At 36.1% G+C, this 13188-nt stretch overlaps 1 protein-coding gene across 7 annotated transcripts in view; it reads right to left on the reverse strand.

The window, feature by feature from the left end:
* Positions 1–13188, reverse strand: part of Lrp1b (LDL receptor related protein 1B) — a 1919409-nt gene that overhangs the window by 304230 nt on the left and 1601991 nt on the right. For all 7 annotated transcript variants that reach the window (XM_036183000.1, XM_036183003.1, XM_036182999.1 and 4 more), the window contains 3 exons: positions 12271–12390; positions 1158–1271; positions 769–918 (listed from right to left, as the gene is read on the reverse strand). In XM_036183000.1, coding sequence (XP_036038893.1) covers positions 769–918; positions 1158–1271; positions 12271–12390 — 384 coding nt within the window. The remainder of the gene's footprint in view (positions 1–768; positions 919–1157; positions 1272–12270; positions 12391–13188) is intronic.

Raw genomic sequence — 13188 nt, forward strand, 5'->3', positions numbered from 1 at the left:
TGTGTTTATAGAAAGTGTGTGAATAACCACAATTACCACTTCTCAAAACATTTTGAAAAAAATTTAAATGCTAACAAAGCCTGGACCCAAGTCAGTGTTAGTAGAATGAGGTAAGCAAACAGCAGTTTGAGGCCATATTAAGTGGTGCCATATTGATCATGTATCTACTTCATTATTTTTGTAAATGTGTTGAATGATTTTATTTAGTTTCATTGTCCTTATCTAGAAGCAGTCATTACTATTAGAGAAGTACTCTAAAAAGCTAAATGATGTTCTTCAGAGATTTCGTCAGCAGAGATGGTAAAGAAGCAGATATAAATGTATCTGTCAGACCATGATCCAATAATAAAATAGTTGCCCCCATTTATCACCTCCAAAGTTGTATGACCTGCATTAGCCTAACATAAAACTGTGTAACACAAAGTGAAGTCAGCAGTAAGTAGTGAGTATCTTTCTCCTATTTTTTCTTAAGTAGGTCCTTCAAGGTTTACAAATGTTCTGATAAAGCTTACAGATTACACATTTTAATGCCTTAGTCATCAATTTTAAAAGTTCTAATGAAGAGCTAAATGTTAAAAAAAGTATATTCTAACATTAGTATGTATTTCCTTTGTACCAGTTTGTAATTCCTTTAGAAAGATCTAGTGACATTTTTCGAAGAGAAGATGGTTATCCCTGGTCTGTATCAAATTCACCTATTCACTCTTTGAGTAGCTAACTTTCACATCATTGAGACAAGAAATATTTTTTTTTTCTTTTGGAAATTACCTGGGCACTTTAATTCATCTGAATAGTCTCCACAGTCATTAGATCCATCACATATCCAACTTGGCAGAACACACAATGAGGTAGAGTTACATCTTATGAATCCTGTGGATTTCACTCCAAGTTTATAGAAATGTGTACAATCTGTATTATCTAGGATGTGAATACAAATGAAATTAAAACCACATTTGCAAAAATTCTGAGGCTTCTATGTAGGTCACAGCGGCAAGAAAACTTAACATCATTAAAGAAGTAAATACGCAATTACACTGCACAACAGGGTTCATTACATATCAGTTCTGGAAGAAGTTTGGGAAACAGTTGGATCGTGTTCAATTCAGCGCCAACAGGTGTTCCGACAGGAGCAAACAAAAGGAAGTAGTAGTGCTTACTGCATTCCTTCTCATCAGAAGCATCTGCACAGTCCGCGTTTCCGTTGCAGCGTGCTGATCTTGGAATACAAGTCCCATCTGCACAGCGGAACTCAACTGTGGAGCAGGTGGACACTATAAAAAAACACAGTAGATCAAAAATCACATCCGCTTCATATTTGGAGAATTCTCATGAATTTATTCAATTTTATTTTAGTTTGATGTTTGAATTTATACGTCTAAAGGGACATACTGGTCCTCCAGCCTTCACCCCAATGTGTCTCCTATGTCTTTGGCCATTATGTAATTCTGTCTTAAGTGTGAATTTCATCACACCAATTTGTAATTTCCAGTTCATGTACCTTAGAACCCTCTATGCTACAGGTTTGATTACGGGAGGAGTTATGTCTTCATTCTGACATATGGATCCAGAACCGACATGGCATTAAAATTGTAATGAAAACCCTCTCTCCTTCCATCTTCCATAGTATAAGATTATGACCGGAAGCAAACGTATGTCTGTAGGCCTACAAGGGAATTCTTCCTGCTACAGAAACAGGCATAAGCAGGAGTGGGGGAAAAAAGAAAAGTAGATACTGGGAGTCTTTTATGACTCAGAATGGACAATTGAGAATTATCATTGATAAAAAGCCATCTATGCAATGGTACCTGCCATAGGCGCCTGAACACATTACTGCTCAACCATGTTGTCAGTATTTATCATAGCAAATACAGATGACTCACAGCAACGAACACATATAGTCTGTCTCCCTGCTATTGTTATAAAAGTATAACTTTAGAATTCCCCATGCTTAGCTAAAAATATTTTTCAGTGTGTTCTTATATACAGGTTTTACATAATATATTATTCTTTTTTTTTTTTTTTTTTTTTTGGTTTTTCAAGACATGATTTCTCTGTAGCTTTGGAGCCTGTCCTGGACTACCTCTGTATACCAGGCTGGCCTCGAACTCACAAAGATCCACCTGCCTCTGCCTCTGCCTCCCAAGTGCTGAGATTACAGGCATGCACCACCACCGCCTGGCATAATATATTATTCTTAATTATACATTTATTTCTAGGTTGCTTAACTTTCATTATCATGTAACAACTGCCAGCAAGATACTGTGAACAGGTGTATGGTATGGTATGGTGTATATTTTAGATTAATTTGAGTTAAAATTAAAATTAATTTTAATTTCCAAACAGAGACTCTATCAATGAATAATGTAAAGGACTCTTTGATTATGCAGCTAATACTTACATTGATATTGTAAAATGCCCATTTAGTTATAAACAAAATTATATCAATTGAAAATGGTTTAAAAAAAGTGTCTTAAAATATGCAGATTTTACTCAGGGGTATGTATGTCATTTGTATTTCATAACATACTGCTCTTATTATATTTAATTGTATCTTGAAATTGCATACTTATTTGTGTTTAAATGATGATTAGAATAAATGTTTTATTTACAATTTGTGATTAAAATTGCTTCACTGTTTCTTCATTAAAAATAACAACTTAACATGCAAAACAGATAATGCCATCATCAGCAGAGATAAATGCATTGTTCCCCAAGGGGAAAATTAATTTGTGTGTCCTAAAAAGCACTTATAATATACCTTTCTATTTCATTTCATATTCAGTTTTCTTTCAGTAGAAATAGTAAATATATCATACTGGAAGTACATATGTCAATTATTTATACTTTGTTATTTTATTTATCATTCTTTCATTAGCTATACTCCGAAAGATTCCTTGCAATCTCTGTTTAGAAAGCAGGAGGCATTTCTTTGTAAACTAAAACTACAAATATAAGAAATCCTACAAATATGCATCTAAAAGAGAATTTAAACATGGAATCCATGAAAGATGACCATTGTGAGGCCATCTGCACCACCATGGTACCATCTCCTTCAAACTTCCACAAGAAGTCTTTATGTGGTAGGTGAGACAGTTGTGTAGCTTGGTCTGTTTAAGGGGCCCTTGACAATGGGAATAGGATCTATCCCTGGTGAGTGAACTGGCTTTTTGGAGCCCATTGCCTATGGTGGGACACCTTGTACATCCTTGATGCAGGGGAGGGGCTTGGACCTGCCTCAGCTGAATATGTTGGGCTTTGCTGACTCCCCATGGGAGGCCATACCTTTTCAGAGGAGGGGACACAGGATGTGTTAGGTGGGAAGGCAGGGGGGAAGCAGGAGGAGGGGTGAGGAGTGATTCGTGATTGATATATAAAATGAATAAAAATGGTTTAATAAAAAAGTAAATAAATAAAATGAATGAGATAGTGGATAAGAAAGTTATGACCCAGGTACATGGTCTGACTGTAAAAAATACTCAGGGTTCAAAGATTTTAGGGTTAAAGAGTTTCATATATAATACTGGAGGCTCTTTTGAAAACCAGGAAAAGGAAAAGTGGAAGCAGTAGAAAAGAGTGTTGGGGTTCTGTAGTGAAAATAAAAATAACAAGAGGAACTCATAAATACAATTAGAGCAAACACAACTGTGAAGTTGACAGAGTTGTTAGAGAATAGCACCAAGTAAGTGATGAGCAGACTCTCAGGAGAGTAGAAAGTACAGGGATTCGTTTCTTCCTTTCTTTTCCACAAAAAAAGTGTCTGAGTAGCTTTTCTTTTGCTGTGAAAAGACACCATGACCAAGGCGATTTACAGAAGGAAGCATTTATTTGGGGCTCACAGTTCCAGAGGGTGAGTCCATAATCACCATGACAAGAAGAATGACTACAGGAAGGCAGGCAAGCAAGCATGTTGCCGGAGCAGTAGCTGAAAACACATCTGAGACAAAGCCATGAGGTAGAAGGAGAGAGCTAACTGGAAACAGTAGGAGGGTTTTAAGACTTCAAAGCCTACTGGAAGTGATAGATTTCCTCCAACAAGACCAACTCTCCTGATCTTTCCCAAACAGCTCCACCTGTTGGGGACCAAGTATTCAAACATATGAGCCTGTGGGAGCTAGTCTCATTCAAACCACAAAATAGGGTTAATCAATCCTGAGCACACGAATGGATTGTCGTGAACAGAGTATAGGTATGAAGTGAATTGTCCTCTACATGTCTTCACTGATTCTGTGACTAGCTGGAGAGTTTGCAAGCCACAGGAAGGTTACACAGTATTGGATGGGAAAGAAATTGGAATTTTTAATGTGGGTAGAGAATTCTGTAAGCATTAGGGTTAGAAAGGTGGTAGGAGATTGTGACTCCTACCTTAGTAGTCAATGAAGATAATTTAATAAGAGAAATGTCACCCCAAGGATTCTTGCATTGAACACATAATACCCAGCATTATGTAGGAAGTCTACCATAGCTGGAAGAAGTAGCTTCTGGAATTGTGCCTCTAAAAGTTAGAACTGCCTCCAACGCTGCCCATGTGTCTGCTGTCTTTCTGCCAAGAGGTAAGTAGCCCCCTCTATTATTCTGCCACAGTCATGGGGTTCTGCTTCACCAAAAAGATGGAGCAAAAATCATGACCTTTAAGACCATGAGCCAATATAAAGCTTTTTAAAAGCTGTTGTGCCAGGTATATCAGTCATACTGATGACAAATTATTGTGACATGCAAATAGCAGGAAGTTTATTAAATATATGTATTATTTTCTTTTTTACTCCTGTGATAACACTTGGCAAAGGCAACTAATAAAAGGAAGAGTTCATTTGGCTCACAGTTCCAGAGGGATAGAAGTCCACTGTGGGCAAAAACTGTGGCAGGAAGCAACAAGCATGTAGGCAGGAGCAGAAGCTGAGAGTTTATATCTCAAACCACAAATAGGAAACAGAGAACCAACTCCAAATGGCAAAGTCATTAAACCCTGAAAAACATTCCTGAGTGACATACTTCCTCCACAAAGGCCACACTCCCTGAACTTGATTAAAAAAGACCACCCACTGGTAACAGAAATCAAAATGCCTGTGAATATTAAGAAGATCTCATTCAAGACATACAATAAGAAAACAAATGCCCATTCTGGGAACGAATAATCAAAACCTACTCCATGTTGTTTCAGTTACAGTCTTAGGGTGTTTTCTGAGGTGAGATACACTGAAGTTTCCAATTTGACAGGTCGGAAAGAAAGTTGTCTGATCATTTTTCCCTAGGCTAAACTCTTGAATAAGAGAAAAAGGGAAATCATTTGATTTAAATAAAGATAGACCAAGTGTGAAATATTCAGCTTTTTCCTCCAGATAGTCCAGAGGAAGTCATTAGTCTAGAGAACACTAGTAAGAACACAACCACACGCACACCAGGAGTAGAAATGAGTTACCACAAAATAAGTTCTGACAAAGACAGTGGATCAAAAGGAGCAGTGAGATGAAATTCAAAGCCACTGTTCTTCCATACACTTTCCTAGTTTCCTTCTTTCTTCTAGTTTCTTTTTATTTTGTCAGTTAAAGTACTTTATGAGATAAAAAAGACATAAAATCAATAGGTCTTTCTGTGGTTCACAGGATAATTCTTATAAATGACTGAAGCTGATTCTCCCTTCTTACTTTCCATGCTACTTGCAGCCATTAAATCCGACATGGGGGTTTGAACATAAATGATATTAATTCTGCTGTTGCAATGCTAATTTGTTTACTCTCATGCACACTTTCTATTTAATGATTCCATAACTGCTTAGCTTTTCAAGGTGCACAAACACAGAGGCACTGTTAATTTCTTTTTGAGCCCTGGCTTAATTTTTCTTGTAGGTTATTGTTTGTGGAGTCTTTCAGTGTTTTTCTGAGCACTTGTGAAAACAAAAACAGAACAAGTAGAAAACCCTGGCCGCCTTTGTCTCTCCTTTGGGAAGCTTGAGAATTCCTGGTGCTCTGGTGTAACTGAAAGTATCTAGTTGCCCAAGGACACTGATGTACTTCCCGAGGGAAGCAATTACATTCATCTCAACATGGTGACACTTATGTCCTCCCCCCAGATCAAGTCACTCAACCTGTCACACAACATTAAGAGGAATACAAAAATGAAAAACTTTGTGAGACTTCTTCAGGTCCAAGCTCTTGGTAGTAAAAGAAATAGATTTAAAGGGACAATAAATGTAAGACTGATGAAGATTCAGGATTTTTCTCTGTGTTTAAAAGAGAAGAAACCCAAATGAATTCATTCTAACATGTATTTCTACTTTGCTGCTGTGGATTAGAGACAAAGTAAAAGGGGAGTAATAATCACTATTGATACATAAAATTTAAAAGCATAAATAACTTGCAAATAGCTTTACCTTTACCTCTGACCAAAGGTTACTAAAATCTCTGTATTTACTGTTTCCATTTTCCCTAGTACTGAAAATCTAGCCTAGGGTTCTGCTCAAGCTAGGCAAGCCTGAACCCTTTCCCCAGTTCTTTCTAGATTTATCTCTTCTTTACTACCACTCGACTTTATGCCCTCTTATTTTTAACCTGCAAACACAGCCTGTGCTGCCCATACACTCTTAAATGTATGGCCTTCACTTCAGAATGCTCAACTATAGACTGAACACTTAAAGAAAACTAACCTTCCCTCCCTAGGAGCTGTCTACTGCACCTTAGCTAGAAATGGGACTTTGTACCCACCTACCCTCTCCATGTTGGAATATCATCTAGTCTGAGCTTACACTGGTCTTGTACATGCTTTCACAAACATTGTGAGTTCATATGTGAAACTGGCATGCTATGTTAGAAAAACTGTGGTTCCTTGTACTCATCCACCAACGCTGGCTCTTAATATCTTTTTATCCCTTTTTCTACAACGGTGTCTGAGTCAAAAGAGAGGGAAGTATGATATAGATGTCCTTTCAACACATTTCTATTCTCTGCACCTTGGCCAGTTGTGGGTTTCTATGTTAATCACCATCTACTTCAAAAAGAATCTTCTCTGATGAGTGTTGACCAATGCACTATGTACATAAAAACAATTTATTAGAATCAGGCTTATATTATGTCCATTTAACAGACGAAAAAAATAGGTTATATTCTAGGGTTTATGGCCTGTGTAGCAATAGGTATGAGGCCCTGATAATGGTGCCAGGAATGGATTTTAACTTGTGGAATTGGCCATAAGTTCCATCAGAATGTGATTTGTTACTACCATGACAATCCATGCCACTATAACACCACTAAGAATGCCTTGCTGATCCAGTAATTTGTTTTACAACAGTAATATTAGTATATGCTTATATATGCAGTAAAGACATCCTTGGTTTATACTGGCTCTTGAGAGAGGAATAATTGGAACACTTGGAAGATAACTTTGTTATCTCTCCCTGATTCTTCATATATTATCTTGTGCTGTGAGGGAACAGTTTGTTAAACTCACACCTGAATCAATAAGCACTGGAATTGTAAGAAATAGGATTAGCAAGCTTTTCCTTCTGTGGTTTGCTAGGTACCTAAAGACATTATATTAACATCCATAGCTGAGAGAAAAGTCAAACTGTGATAAACACTTTTTTCCCCAAAACAGCAACTTAATTGCTTATCATAGGAATTACTCAAGTTTCATAAACACATTCATTTCTAAAAGGTAACAATGAGTTTGAGTCCACGTTTAAAAGCAACTTTGATTTCAAATACCCACCATTAAAGTAAAAATGCCAAGATAAATGCTTTAACAGAATTAAGGTATCCAAGTGCTATGAATTTCATGCTATGATTATCAAAAAAGAAACACTTTTACCAAAGCTCGATTCTTAATGCATTTTTGTGACCAAGACTATAAATGAGAGGTTTAAGTTTTTAAAAGAAGGACAATACTCCTCCTTAATTTTTACTTTTCTTTGGCATTTGCTATTGATATAACTATATATAATTAGATACAGTGTATTTTATCTATATTTCATAAGAATTTTTAAACACAACAATTTTATAAATAGATCTCATGTACTAGACACAGTATTTGCTAATTTCAAACACACTCATTTATTATCATTTTAAGACAAAACTATTTTTCTCAAGAAAACACACAGTAGCTGTGGTGATTGGAATGAAAATGCCCCATAGGCCTATACAGAGATTGACACTCTTATGAGGTGTGGCCTTATTGGAGAATGCATGTCCCTGGGGGTGGCTTGAGCTCTCAGATCCTACCACAAGTGTAGCGTTCTCATTCTGCCACGTGTGGATCCAGTTGTAGAACTATCACTTACCTCTGCAGCACTGTGTCTGCCTGCATGCTGCTATCCTTCCCAACATGAGGATAAAGAACATAACCTCTGAAGTGTAAGCCAGCCCCAATTAAATGTTTTCCTTTGGTGACACTATCTCTTCACAGCCATAAAACCCAAACTAAAGCGGAAGCTGGTACCAGGAATGGGGTATTATTCTGATGGGCCTGAACTTATTTTTGCTTGGAAAATTATGGACTTTGGGGCTTGGGGTTCAGAAATCAGTTGAATACTTTAAGTGGGGTTTAAGTAGAGTTTAATTGACTATCCTGGTAGGAACATGGAAGACAGTGGTGCTGAGGATGATTTTAACTGTGAGGGCCTGGCTCAAGAGGTTTCAGAAAAGAATTTTAGTGTGTAGCCTAGAGACTGTTCTTGTGATATTTTGGTTAAAAATGTGGCTGCCTTTTGCCTTTGTCAAAAAAGTCTCCCGGAAGCTAAATTGAAGAATTTTGGATTAGTTACATTGGCAGAGGAAATTTCAAAACAGGATAATATTGACTCTATCATATGGCTACTAGTGTTCACTCTTATGTAGATATATAATGAAAGGGAACAAGCTGATAAGGAAAATACAAAATATACAATTTGAGAAGGAAAAGGGCTCCAGTATGTGTAAACAGATTAAAGAAAATCCTGATGTTAAATGGAATAAAGCAAGTGCTGACCTCAGAGCAAGATCCCACCCAGCTAAACTTTCAACTTTTCTAAAGAAATTAAAGAAAAGCTTAGAACCAGGTATGGTGATATCAGCATGCCTCTAATCCCAGCTTTCTAGAGGAAGAAGAAAGCAGACCTCTAAGTTCCAGGCTAGCCAGATCCACAGAGTGAGTCCTAGAACAGTCAAGATTAGTCAATAAAGAAACCATTGAAAACAAGCTGGTGACGTATTTGACAAAGGGACCATGTTCCAGCCCCAGCAAGCAGCAGAACTTGGGGATTTTGGTCATATAGTACTGGCTTTAGAGTCAAGGACAGAAGAACAGTATTGTGGAATCTCCCTTCATGGCCAATGAAAGCTGTTGCAGCCAGGCACTTGTCAGGGGTATCCATGCATAGAAGCCTAGACAGGTCTTTGTGTGAAACTGTGAATGTGAAGCCTGAATTACCTTGGAGAACCTAAAATGTTGCAGATGCTAGAGCCATGGGATACCTGCTGAGGAGAGCAGCTATCAGGGAGTGGAACTAGCACAACAAGAAGAATTCTGTTGCAATCAAGAAAGCTGAAAGAGTTGGAGATCCAAAGAGCACTTTGACAACAGATATGGAGATGCCGAAGGCTTGCCCAGCTGGTTTTCTGTCTTGCTTTGGTCCAGTATTTCATGATTATTATTATTTTTCTTTTTTTAATGGTAATATATATCCTGTGTTGTTATATGTTGAAGTTATATGATTTACATTTTTATTTGACTTTATAATAGTTAAAGTTAAAAGATTGCCCCAAGTTTCAGAAGAGACTTTGGACTTTTAAAAAAATTTGAGATTGTTATAGATTATAGGGACTTTTGAAGTTGGACCAAATGCATTTTGCTTTATAATATGGCTACAAAGTTATGGGTGCCTGAGAGTAGAATGTGGAGGTTTGAATAAAAATGGTCCCATTAGGCCCATAGGGAGTGGCACTATTAGGAGGTGTGGCCTATTTGGAGGAAATGTGTCACTGGAGGTGCTTTGAGGTCTCAGATTCTCTAATGATACCCAGTATGATATGCTCATCCAGCTTCCTGTGAATCCAGATGTAGAAATCTCAGCTACCTCTCCAGCACTGTGTCTGCCTGCATGCCACAATGCTTCCTATCATGGACTAAACCCCTGAACTGTATGCCAGCCCCAATTAAATATGTTCCTTTATAAGCATTGCTGTGGTCATGATACCTCTTCACACTTCTCAGCAAGAAACCCCTAAGTAAGACAGTAGCATTAAGTTCCAATGGCTTCTTTTGGGGAAAAGAAAGTTTTGACACAGGTTTTCCATATATTTTTGTTTCATTACTTCAAGCTCTTCTTATCTTTACCATTAACTTAATTCAATTCTTCTCTCCTGCTTGAAGCTATCTCACAGTAACAATTTTTTGTCTCAGTCCATTCTTTCCTTCTTTTAAATGTTTATAAGTTTATCTCTATCTACTTTCAATATCATGTAATTTTTTTATTGTTTTTAAACCTTTATAGGCCTTATACAATTGAGAAAATAAGAGCTGAAGCAGGAAGTCTAATTTGAGATCTGCTCTAATAGGCATATGAGAAATATAAACTTGATTAACAACACAGAAACAAACTAGAAAAGTATACGCAGGGGAAGCTGTACAAAGTATATTTAATTCAAGCCTAAAGTGGATTGATTAGAATGCCATTCTAATTGACAATTGGAAATTTGTCGATACATTTGTTATGTGTAATAAAATGCACAGTAAGGATGCATTAAGATCCTGGGAGGCTTCAACTCTACCCAAAGAACTACAAGCAATTAAGGAATTCTAAGAATAGTATAAATAGTCTTCCCTAGGGAATAGTACACCAACTGATTATCTAATTCCAAAGGTCAGCCCTGAAAACATATATACATGTAACATTATGGAGAGAAGGTTTTACATACATACCTAACATATAACAACAATTAATGAAAAAAAGAGGACATGAATTTCAAAGTCTTCATGGAGGGGTATATTGGGAGGGTTTTAAGAGAGCAAAGAAAAAAAAAAGAAATGGTGTAATAGTCTCAATAATAAAAAATAATAAAAGGAAAAAAGAGTTGTAACAACGTTTGTGATACGTTGGTAAATTTTATAACATGGATGAATCTCAAAGACATATCTTAAGTGAAAGAGGTAGTACATGAAATACTATGCATAATCCATGACTTAATTTGTGTGAAATGCCTCCAAAAGGCAAAACAGTGGTAGGCAATGAAAATGAGCATTAAGAACTTCTCAGATAAATGTTCTGAAAAATATTGATTATGATGAGTGAAAAATTGCATAAGTTTACTAAAATCATTGAGTATATTTGAAACAAGTGAAGTATATGGCATATATAAATATGTACCAATAAACATGTTTATTTTTAAAGACTAGTACTAAGTATTTTACCCATACTAATGGGTAAAATAGAGCAAAGGTAATCACTCTTAGAGCAATAAATTCAGTATTGAATATTACTGTGGAATAATCCTTTTTATAAACTGTGAAGATATGTTGCTCTCACTCATTTAATAAAGAGCTAACTGACCAATAGGTAGGCAGGAGGAAGGTAGGCTGGAGAGCAAGACTGAGAACATGATGGGAGGAAAAAGGGTAGAGTCACCAGCCAGACAAAGAGGAAATAGGACATCTATAAAATGAGGTAACAAGCCATGGGCCATGTAGCATCATGTAAATTAATAAAAATGGTTTAATTAAAGACTAGTTAGTAAAGCCTAAGCTATTGGCTGAGCATTTACAATTAAATTAAAAATAATAAGTCCTTGGATGGTGAGACAGAAACAAGCATACAGAATATTCTTATTTAAATATCCTAAAAGCAAATAGACAAAAATAGGATTAAAGCAAGGATAATAATTGAAATTTGAGTTAAATAATAGACACTAGAATTGGTAGTCATAACTATTTAAATTGATTTCATTTTTACTGATTAAAAAAATGAATTCTTGCTTATATCAAACTGGATCATTGTACCCATTCATCTGGCATTCTCCAAAATGCTCCTCTTCAGGTGATATCCACTGGTACTCACCATCCTCTCTCAACTTCCACAGCATCAATATTTTTCATTTCACATATGATGGAGATCATGAAATTCTCATATCCCCAAATCTGGCTTATTTTTCTTGACACAATGATCTAAAGTTCTGTTCCAAAAGTATTTATACAAGATGTCAGCAGATGTTTTCATAGCACAATTTTCTCAGGGACAAACTTTGTGAAAGTTTAATAAACATCTGTCATAATGTTTAATATTCCCAGACTGATATAATAATATTTTACCTTTACAATCCAGTTCATCAGAGTTATCTCCACAATCATTTGCACCATCACAGAGTTTGCCATGAGGAATACAGCGACGATTGTAACAAGGTTTAAACCCACTTCGGCAACTTCTGTTTTCTTATGAATAAAGATCGAAAGTTGTTAGAAGTCACATAGAAATGCTTCTAGAGAGTGGAAACCATGAATAAAATTTCTCTCCTTATTAATGGAATCTGGATCCATAAAGTAATGCTGTGTTGTATGAAAGGTCTGAGTTACAGTGTCCATCAATTAGTTACCAAGGAACAACAGTTCATCCATTCACTTGAGTCCTTTAGACGTGGTGCTTCCTAACTAGTGGCTGAGTACTACATCAACCTACTATTTCTGAAACTTCTCCCATGCTCCACAGGAATAAACATACAAGATATAATCAATTCAGAAGGAAAAATTCCTATCTCAGAAGGAGTAAAACATTCTACTCTCCATCCATTAATTCATTTATATTGGCAAGGATTTTTTTAATAAAAAAATAACAAAGTATACATTACAAAATGAGAATATCAAAGAATCACAGAAATATCAATAAATTTCTGCTAAAATATGTTTAAAATATCCACTGAGCTGAATAACATTTTCTTTGAATACCAATTATTCAAAGAAAATATCAAATGGTAACTCTTAAAATGTAATATGCTCAAAGTCATGGGATGCCTCAGATGAATGCCAAGAACACACAGTATAGCTGTTAGTGCCAACATCAAAAGTTGCAAAAAGATTTAAAATAAAATAATATAAAAAAGTTCTAACAATATAGGTCACAGCTGTATAAAAGCAAGTATAAAGTAAATCCAAAATTGTATGAAGGAAAGAAATGACAAAGTGCATAACAGAAAAGAGGTAAATAGAGACTGAAAAATATAAAACACACACAAC

Source organism: Onychomys torridus, chromosome 4, assembly GCF_903995425.1.
Source record: "Onychomys torridus chromosome 4, mOncTor1.1, whole genome shotgun sequence".
In the NCBI taxonomy this organism is placed as follows: domain Eukaryota; kingdom Metazoa; phylum Chordata; class Mammalia; order Rodentia; family Cricetidae; genus Onychomys; species Onychomys torridus.